At 42.8% G+C, this 10,962-nt stretch overlaps 1 protein-coding gene across 1 annotated transcript in view; it reads left to right on the top strand.

Annotated features, from left to right (window-relative positions):
- The first annotated feature begins 563 nt into the window (after positions 1-563).
- The window catches only part of CDH20 (cadherin 20), a 48,501-nt gene continuing 38,102 nt past the window's right edge, over positions 564-10,962 (top strand). The window contains exons 1-3 of the mRNA XM_026496412.4: positions 564-809; positions 8,917-9,211; positions 9,738-9,857. Coding sequence (XP_026352197.1) covers positions 564-809; positions 8,917-9,211; positions 9,738-9,857 — 661 coding nt within the window. The remainder of the gene's footprint in view (positions 810-8,916; positions 9,212-9,737; positions 9,858-10,962) is intronic.

Here is a 10,962-nt window from a genome sequence, read left to right as displayed (position 1 = left end):
AATGAAAATATTAGTTATTAGCTGTAAATTTTGGAAATGAATGCTGTTTTTAAGAGTTTAGGAGGTTGTCTGGTCATAAATATTTCAAAGAGCACACTATTAATTCAAGCCAATCAATAATACAGCATAACCCTCCAGCTATGTTACCAATGAGAAGAAATTTATTCACCAGTTTTATTCCCGCTGAAATCCATATCCAAAAGTTTGGGATTGATTATAGCACGATAAGTTGTCTTCTTTTTATTAAAATATTATTTGTTACTCAAACATTTCTAAAGCAGTAACATGTTATGACTCTTTAATTCGTTGAGTGGATAACTGAATATTTACTGACATTTCTTGAAAACTTGCTATAAGCCCGCAGGAGAGGATCTGACATCATCACAGTGTGTTCTCCTTAACTTGACAGGAAGTCAACTTCAAGCAGATTGACTTGAATTGAGATCTCCTTTGAGAAGCCTAAGTGTCCAGTAAACTGCATTAGTATTTTTTTACTTGGAAAATACTCAAGTTCCAGTGGCTTCACCATCCTGTACTTTACTTTCTGAAAACCTGGCAATCCCATGTGGACTTCTGGTAGAATGAGCAATGCAAAGAGCTGGCTGGGACTTGGCATGTCCTTGTACTTCTGGGGACTGATGGACCTTACGACCACTGTTCTCTCGGGCACACCAACACCACCAGGCAAATTAGAAGCGCTGCTGTCAGACAAGCCACAGTCACACTCGCGGATAAAGAGGAGCTGGGTTTGGAACCAGTTTTTTGTTCTGGAAGAGTACACTGGAACTGACCCTTTGTATGTCGGCAAGGTAAGAATGGCCACACAGACAAATTATCAGGGTATCGAATATTGAAAGGGAATACAAATATGAACTGAATATGAGAGGTCACCTAGCCTGTGTCTGAGTCCTGAGAACAACTTTAACTAGTGGTATGTTTCTTGACAGCTAATTGAAATCTAATTTTGGCTTTGTCAGATACCAGTCAGAAAAGGAAAGATTTCTCTCCTTGTTCAAGCCTCTGTTCTAAGTGGGAGAAAACAAAGAATTGGATTTTGGAGGAAGAGCCTGGGACCCTGCAAGAGCCATTAGAGTCCCAAAAGAGGCAGCGGCAGCAGCTTTGGGGAATAACAGGATGGGGAAGAAAGAAACTGGAAAATGAAAAGGGGGAAGTAGAGGGGTTTTTCCCTTTGTTTTGTTTTGGGTTTTTGGGTTTTGTTTTATTTTGTTTTTCCCAAAGCACTTCCACAGGTATTGCCTGGGGCCTAAATTTAATGGGGGGGAGAAAAAAGATTGAAACATTCTTCATTTCAGAAGATCCTAGCATGTGCTTTAGAATAGTTGGAGACAATCAATGAATATATTTATAAACTTTACACTCGAATTCCCATGACTTATCTATCATCATTTCATTTTTAATCCAGGCTTTCTTGGGTGTTTACTTTATTTGGATGTTAATCAGAGACCATTTTGTGAAAGCAACCAAGTGAGAGAAAACGGGAAACAAGGACCTAATTAGAAAATAAATAATTCATTCAAATGATAACTTAAACACTTGTTTAGCACAGAGGTTAAGAATGTGGGTTTCAGAGTCAAACACATGTGGGTTCAAAACCCAGCTTTGCCAATTGCTTCCAGAACGACTCTGGACAGGACATCAAGCCCCGTTAGCCTGTTTCCTCAAACATCAAGTGGGGATAACAAGAAAACTATAACTTCTCAAAGAGTTGTCTGCATAAGCTCTTTTCTCAACTCCTAACCACTTCTGAATTCAGATCTGACTTCTGCCCACTGCATTAAAGTCGTGTTTTTAGTGCTCCCAAGGACCTCCCTACTACCAAATCTAATTTCATTTTATGGAACCGCCCAACATGGCCTCAGACGCTGGTGACCAGTCCCCCTTTGACTCACTTTCTTCTGCCTCGTGACCTTCACAAACCCGTTTTACCCTCCTTCCTTCTCAGCCCCTTTGCTGGTCCTCTCCCTCCACCTGACCCCATCTTTTAGTGGTCCAGCTTGTCAACTTTGCCCCAGGCCTCTTCTCTACCCACATTCATTCTCTGGATGGATTTGCCATCCCCGTGGTTTTAAACATCACCTCTAGGGGCGCCTGGGTGGCACAGCGGTTAAGCGTCTGCCTTCGGCTCAGGGCGTGATCCCGGCATTGTGGGATCGAGCCCCACATCAGGCTCCTCCGCTATGAGCCTGCTTCTTCCTCTCCCACTCCCCCTGCTTGTGTTCCCTCTCTCGCTGGCTGTCTCTATCTCTGTCGAATAAATAAATAAAATCTTTTAAAAAATAAATAAATAAATAAACACCACCTCTAAACCAATGAATCCAAAGCCTCCATCTCTGGCTCAGGCCACTTGTCTGGGCTTCAGACTCATAAACCCTATCGCATATTTAACAGCTCCACATTTATGACTCAAAGCCCTCCCAAATGTAGCATATCCAGTAAGGAATTCTTGGTTTTCCTCCCAAACCAAGTCTGCCCCCCGTCTTCCCTATGTTATTTAGCACTGCCATCACTCAGTTTCTAAAATCAGAGACAAGGTGGTCATTCTTCCCTTTCTCTTGCCCCTCACATTCTCTCCACCTGCAAATTGTCAGTCCTTTGCCAAAATACCTCCCAAATCCTTCATTTCTCCCACCTCCACTTCCACTGATATCTCTCACCTGTGCAAACACCTGGACTCTCAACCAGTTTCTGCACTTCTACGCACACTTTCTTCCAATCCATTCTCCACACATGAGAGTAGACCATGTCACTCTGCTTATACCCTTCAATGTCCTCCCACTGTACTTTGAATCACCCAGACTCCACCCCACAGCTCCCAAGGACAATCTTCTCTGACCCAGCCTGCCTCCTGGCCTCCCACCACATCACATGCCACTCTTTCTTTCCCTTCCTCTCGTGTTCCAGGGACATAGCCTTCTGGTACTTCCTACAACTTGCCATGCTTTGCCTGATTGTTCCCCCATAATAAAATATTCTTCCTCTGGCTTCTCTCATGGTTGGCTTCTCCTCACTCTTTAGGGTTCATTTTGAATCTAGGTCTTCCTTGACCATTCTCTAAGGTTGGGCCCTCTGTTAAGAGTCTCTCACGGCCATGATTTTTTTCAGAGCTCTAATCACAACCTACAATATGTGATTCATTTTTTTATTTACATGAGTATTGTCTGAAGCCTTGGACTAGACTATAAGCTCAGTGAGGGCAAGGACAGTGCTTCCATTTTATCCCCAAGGCCTAACACAGCACCTGTCACATACAAGGTGCTCAAAAAGATATTTAATACCTCATGGTGTAAGGATTAAATAAGCTAACACATGTAAAGTGCTTAGCACAGGACTTGGTCCAGAGAAAGATCTTAATGATCATTACTCTGTAATAGTAGTAGTGATAGTGGCAGTAGCAGTAATAGTGATAGATAGGGATTTCACTATAGGAACTCGGCAGCTCAGTAACGCATGTAACCTGATGCAGCAGCAAATCTCCTAGCCTCAAAATCTGTGACTTCTCTTTGACTTCTTCCTTTCCTTCTCTCCCTCCCTCATGTACAACCAGTCACCACATCCCATCAATATCTCCTTGCCAGTTTCTCTCAGATTCACCTCATCCTCTCCAGGCTCTGCCAATACCGTGGTCCCTCTGCTCTTCATGATTAGATTAACTAAGCAGTGACTACCCATCTCCCTGTAAAAAGAATCTTCCCAGTCCTCCTCCAGGACTCAGGACACTCATCTCCTTGAAGCGCCCTTTCCATCATGTCACTCCTCTGATTAAGAAAGCACTGTAGCTCCAATGCTTACCAGAGCTCTTAGCATATAGTTCAAGGACTTGCAGAAAATGAGTCTTCCTCCCTTATCCAGCCCTCTCCTACGATTTCACAAATCTACTCCTGATCCCAGCCACACTGGTGTCCTTACTGGCCCTGATACACATACCACATCTGTCCCTACCACAGATGTGTACCCATGCTACTGCCCTGCCCAGGACACACTGTTACCACCTCTCTGTTCAATCACATTCCACCAGCTCAGGGCCTTAGCTTAAAAGCCATGTCCATCATGAACACATCTTCTATCTATTCAGAGTTCCAAAGACTTCTAACCACTCATTTTTTGTAAAATATTTCTTCCAACTAGACACACATGGCTACTGCCGAAATAAGTTTAAGAAAATACACTTATTTGTATTCAGTAATTGCTTTGTGTGCTTGTACAATTTAGAGCCCTCTTCCCTTCTCCCAAGGGTAGAAGCTGAGACGCCATCCTTAGCCTTCCCTACGCTTCCCCAACACCAAGTACCCAGCACAGGGCTGGACATACAACACTACAGAAAGGCGAAGGTATCTAATGTTTTACGGGGCTACCACAGGACTATGTGTCAGTCACAGTCATATAGAGCAGATCATGTAATCATCATAACAGTGCTGTAAGGTTAAGTGTGATTCCCACTTTTAGATAATTAGCCTATGGAACACAGCTCAGAGAGGTTATGCTTATTGCCCGAAGTTACAAAGAAGGTAACAGAAAATCTGACATTACAGCCACAGGCTTCCCTTTTCATTGCCCTGAGAAATACAATGAAGAATCAAAGGTGTTAGAGCACCAGGAATCCAACCAAGCCCAACTGCTTCCTGATGTTGGGAACTTAGTTAGCTGTCTAGCACCTGTTCTCTAGTACTCATGATTAGTGTCCACCCTTTCCTAATTATCCCAACCCAGGACACAGAACACCCCGGGCATCTCTACAGCCATCGTATCCAGCCAACACTAAGCAGCCAGTGAAGTGGGGTGTTACTCCACATTATATAGTCACTTACCCAGGCACCTTCCTCCCTTACTTTATTTTGAAAGAGAATTCATCCACCTTTCATTCCCTCTCTCCCAGGGGCATTTAGCTTGTCACCTTGAGCTCTGAAAGATGTCTATTTAGAGAGCCTGCCTGAGTATTTGCTTATTTCAGAGGAGTATGGTAACAATTATCAGCTGTAATTGGTATGGCCTTATAAAATCCACACTGGGCTTTCCAGGGACAAGGCAGTGTCGAGTTAAAGTTAGATTATATTGACATATGCAAAGAGTGGGATGCAGAGAGCTTGTGCTTGGGCACGAAGCTGTGGTTCCAAGGCATGCTGAGGTTAACAGCTACATGGAAGCTGTCTAGCAGCAAAGTACAAGCACTACCGTGCTCCTGGAATTGTACAAGGCACTATGAAAGATGACAAGAAGAGTGAAAATCACCCTTGCTTTTAAAATATTAAATCAACTAAGATTTTTCATAATCTACCTGGACTTCCCACCCTTCACTACTCCTTTGGCTGAAGATCTTATAAACTAAAGCATTATTAGCATTAGCAGGATATCCACCTATCTTGTTCTGTCTAGATTTTGGGAGGAAGAATGTTTTCCCAAGTAGTACATAACCATGTGCTGCCAACCCCATTCCAGAAGCTCCTTACCTTCCTCTGAAGAGCTGGTAGTCAGTGTTAGTTGAATGAAATACAGATAAATTATAAAACACATTTTTATTACACTGCCAATTTGCTGAGTGACTTAAGGGAAAGCTAGCAATGCCTCGCGTTTGCAATTGTCATGACCAAATGTGTATTCTACGGCTGGTGAACCCTAATATTAAATGCACATTACCATGCTGGTTATTAAGCTAGTCTCTCAGCTCTGTATTCACCTTCCCACACTCCCCGTGGTGATGTCAGTCAGGACTGGGACTCTGTGAGCCACAGTTTCTCCTTTTTGGACCAGCTCCCCATTGGGTTCCGACAGTAGAATGTACTAGAGGGAGAACCAGAGGCAGGAGGAGGGAGAAGGGACTTGTTCCTGTTACCTAGCCAACAGGTGGTTCCAGTTCCTGGATCCTCCCCACACTCCCAGCACCAGCCTCATCACATCCCCTCAGAGAAATCAGCACAACTGGACGGCAGCCTCTTCTCAGAAATCTTAGTATGAAGTCTGAGAGAAGTGGGTGCTGGGGGCGCCTCCTCCAAGCTCCTGAAGCCCCAGCCCCAGGCGACAGCACTCCCTCTTCAGAGGCCTCAGGCCCAGCCTCCTCCAAACATCTAGATTCCAGGAGCCTCATGTGCTGCCCTCTGCCGCCAGCCAGAGGGACACTAGCTGTTCCCTGGACTTTCTAACCCTCCAAAACTTCAGTGTTCCCTTTTTGCCTTTCCAATTCTCCATATTAAATTTGCTCTGCTAAAATAACTGGCTTAGGTTTTGTTCCCTGACTGGATCCTGAAATGATACAATTATATTCCTCAGAAAACAATTCTGTGTAAGCAGATTCTGGTCCCTTTCATACCTGGTCCCCATTTGTTCCTGTTCATAAAAGGCGTATCATGCTTCTCTGTGGATGTCCTCTCGCCCCCTCCTCCCTCTCTTCTCTCCTTCTTGCACATGGGCTCACAAACACACACACAGAAGCTATCTGAAAGATGCGTGCTAGCTCTTTTAAAACAAAGGTAACATTTTACAAAAAGCTTTTAACCCTAATCCTATACCCTAAGTCACTCACTCCATACAATTTTACTGAGCATTTGCTACATGTGAGAATCCACAGGAAGATGAAAGCGACATGGTTCCTGCCTTCAAGGAACTTACCACCCAGAGAATTCCTCACATTCTTCTCCCAATACAGACAAAAACAAAGATAACAAATCTGATGTTCAGCCCAGGTTCCACTGGCATCAGCCAGCTGGATGGCTCCTGAGGAGCCAGGACCTCTGCAGCAGCAACGATTTTAGCCTTCTGTTATTTATTAAGCACCTTCCATAGGCAGAATACTCACCTAAGTTTGGCCTGTGATAACAGTAAGTACGCTTAGTCTTTTTAAGAACAACAGGACAAAGCTTTTTAGATAATAAATAGAATACCTCAAAATAGTCCTGGGTACTTTATGTCAACTTCTATTCTGTTTTCTTCCCCCTAAATAATCTGCCATGCCCTAAATGAACCTATTTCATTATAAGTAAAAGTTCTATGCCACATGCCTTAAGATTACATGTCTTGAAATACACAGCATTTTTCTTTTAATTAAAAAAGCCTAGGGCACCTAGGTGGCTCAGTCCGTTGAGCGTCTGATTCTTGGTTTTGGCTCAGGTTGTGATCTCATGGTTAGTGACATCAAGTCCTGCTGGCTCCAAGCTCAGCGAGGAGTCAGCTTGAGATTCTCTCCCTCCTCCCTGTGCACACTCTACCTCTCTCAAATAAATCAATAAATCTTAAAAAAAAAAAAAATCCTGAGATTCTTATCCTCTTCCTCCTAATCCCATTCCTTTTCCTGGAAACACAGTTCCAGATGGAATGGATTTTCATGTCTTTATGACCAGGTCCCAATAAAATGGCTTTCTATTCTACACAATAAGAGCTGGGCACCTCTGGTATTTTTAACTGCATAAGTAGAAGATTTGGATTGCAAAAAATAATAATTATGTATGTGGAAAGAGGAAATGTAAAAATTTCATAGTCTAAATAGACTTCTTTAAGTAGAAAAAAAAATCCACTAGCTATTTTTTTTCAGTCAATGTTATGCTCTTATTTCCCCTTCCTAGGTAAGACACAGCTGAATTCCTCTAGGCGGCAAAATCGCTGCCTGCGTGATTTGGCCATGAGTCAATCTGAGATCAACTCAAAGGCAGACACAACCTCCAAACCCATCCTTGTCTGAGGATGCTGTGAATACAATTTCAGGTGTCCTCTTGGTGTCTGTGCCATTTAATCCTCAGAGTACCAATTTCCTAACAATGCTTCAGGCAGCCTTCTGCAGCTTTCCCCGTTACACTATGCATAATAAAACAGCCAACAGGTTGCTTGTGCGTCTCTGCTACTCCTGAAGGCTGGAAGGGAGCAGAGAAGAGCTGGGCATGTTAATACTGTTTTCTCTATGCATATCACTATCATTATTATCATCATCATAATCGGCCCCATTTATAGCGTTCCTATTATGGGAAAGACCTATTATGTGCTAGGTGCTTTACATACATTAATTTCTAATGATCCCAACAACCCTTCAAAAGAATTAATGGTGTTCTCCACATTTTATAATATTAGAAACTTGAGGGTAATAAACATTCAATACTTTGTCAACGCCCCTCAACTTATAACTGACATCGTGTTTTAGGCCAGATACGTCTGCCCCCACTAGCCAGATAAAAGCATGTCCCTAACTCAATCATCGACATATAGATTTCAGTGATTCAATTACAAGCCCAGGAACTGGTCCCACCAAAGAGAGATACACTGATGCAAATACCAACAACCAGCCGTTAAATCCATTCTGACACCCGAAACACAGGCACGCATACATAGTCCTACTGATTGAAATTACTGAATTGGGACCACAGAATCAGAGAGTTGCAGGAGTCCCTGGAGGTCATTTACAATTTCCAGAAGAGTGGCCATAGCCTATTTATTAATTAGTCCATCAGTTTTTTCATGCAACTTGAATTATCACAAGGTTTTTGAAACTCCAAGATTTAATTTATGTCAAATACTTATTTTAAAATGTTAGGTTTGTCCATTTTTTTTTTCTTAAGCGGAAATGCTAGATTAGACTTGCTCCTATTCTCATGTTGGGGGCCTAACTTCCCAGAACTCCTGTTTTCCATACTTCTCGGGGAAAGGAACCTAACAATACAGTAGTAAGTTCAGGATACTGACTATGATGTGGAAAAACTTTACTTATTCATCAATCTATATGTGGTCTTTGATACAATCATGTTTGATGTATATTAATTCTTTGTAGACCAACATTTTAAACATTAGAGTGAAAAAAAACTCTTCCTGTTTGAAAGAAGGTCATAAGTTTGGACCAAACTGAAAACCAATTTATTTCCAACACCTGTTCATATCCATAATGAGATTTCGGGCTTTGTTTTGTTTTGTTTTTTTCCCTAGCTTCATTCTGACATGGACAGGGGAGATGGATCCATCAAATACATCCTCTCAGGAGAAGGTGCAGGTGTCGTGTTTACCATCGATGACACCACGGGAGACATTCATGCCATTCAGAGGCTTGATCGAGAGGAAAGGGCCCAGTACACTTTAAGGGCTCAAGCCCTAGACAGGCGGACAGGCAGACCAATGGAGCCAGAGTCAGAGTTCATCATCAAAATCCAAGACATCAATGACAATGAGCCCAAGTTCCTGGATGGACCTTATGTCGCCACTGTGCCAGAAATGTCACCAGTGGGTAAGGTGGAGAGTCACTGATTCTCACAGACAGCAGTTCTTCTACAGAAGATCCTCCTCTCTATACACAAAAAAAGAGAGAATGTGCAGAAGAGCTCACAAATTATAAAACTGGACCAAAAATGACAACCAAGTCCCTAGGCAGGAAACTACTTAGTGAACTCAACCATAATAAAAAATAATAGTAATAATAAGCCTAGCATTGTTATGCAGTTCTGATTCTTAAAAGATAGAACATAGATAGATAAATGTTTGATTCATAAGGGAGAAGTATTTTGGTATTATCAAAAGAGCAATGAAGAACCCAAAGGCTGTGTTGTTCTTACTGGTTACTAAGAATTTAAAACACAAATAACTCCTGTCTCACTAGAGAGGCACAAATTAGGAGCTATGGAAGCTTGACCTCAAAAAGGGTTTTCCCAAGGAAGCAAACATAACAATTGCAAATGCGTTGACTGTCTATTCAGCATTGCTTCCAGCCTTTAGCAATTCAACTTGAACAGGTTTCCACCATCTCTCTTCCTCAGGGACCTCTGTTATCCAGGTGACAGCCACAGATGCTGATGATCCAACCTACGGCAACAGTGCCCGGGTGGTGTACAGCATTCTCCAGGGCCAGCCATATTTTTCCGTGGACTCCAAAACAGGTATTTGATGCACGGCGTCAGCGGTGGTTGCTTTATTCCCTACTAATTCATAACTGCTATTTATGACAAACCCAACTCTCCTTTTCAAGGACTCTCAAGGGACTGTATTATCAAAAGAAGATTGTTCCAAGCTTTAGGATTAAGACAGCAAACTAGCACTGCCCTGGTGGGTAAGAGCAGCACTATGTCTAGACAGTGTACAGACTCTGACTGGAGAGGCCAAAAGGCCTGCCTACACAAAGGGACAGCCTCACTAGCCTTCAATAACTCCTACAGTTGCATTTATTCCCAGGGATTGTCTTTTATCACTCCAAGAAGACCTGAGAGGATTGACACATCAACCTGGGCTCGCTAGAGAATTAGGATCATTGATTTGGAAACTATGAAGAGTCGTAGGGGAAACATCCAGTCCATTACCAGTCACTTAACAAATAAGGAAATTGGGAATTGAGACCTAACAAAGTGCTCTATTTGTAGATATGTCCCCTGACTTTTGATCTAATGTTCTTCCCACTGAACCACCCTGTACTAAGTAGAGAACACGGCCGGAATAAATGGATGCCAGGACACACAGATTTTATTGAGGGGGGAAAGCGCAGAGCATGGTATGTGGCCCCCAAAAAGGGAGGTGCTGAATGGGAAGCTCTCACAGGGAGGACAGCTTAAGGAACTGGATGGCTAAGAAGGAATGTGGCAAAAAAGGACAAATTGACAGAAGTTTGGTTGTGTTTGTTTCTTTCAAAGAGTTTTACCTGAGAGCTTTGACTACAGAATTTATTGTTATTATCCTGCACTTGTGCCAAGCTTTCTTCCTTCTAAAATACTTTCATAGGGGGCCTGGGTAGCTCAGTTGTTAAGCGTCTGCCTTCGGCTCAGGTCATGATCCCAGTGTTCTGGGATCGAGCCCCGCATCAGGCTCCCTGCTCAGCGGGAAGCCTGCTTCTCCCTTTCCCACTCCCCCTGCTTGTGTTCCCTCTCTCTTGTCTCTCTGTCAAATAAATAAATAAAATCTTAAAAAAAATAAAATAAAATACTTTCACAGACATTACCATATTTGAGCCTCCCATTATTCTTGTGAACCTGTGAAATACATGGGAGTACTGTT

This window comes from Ursus arctos, unplaced genomic scaffold, assembly GCF_023065955.2.
Source record: "Ursus arctos isolate Adak ecotype North America unplaced genomic scaffold, UrsArc2.0 scaffold_17, whole genome shotgun sequence".
Lineage (NCBI taxonomy): Eukaryota > Metazoa > Chordata > Mammalia > Carnivora > Ursidae > Ursus > Ursus arctos.
Note: the sequence above shows the minus strand (reverse complement) of the source record. Positions and strands in the feature narration are given on the sequence as shown.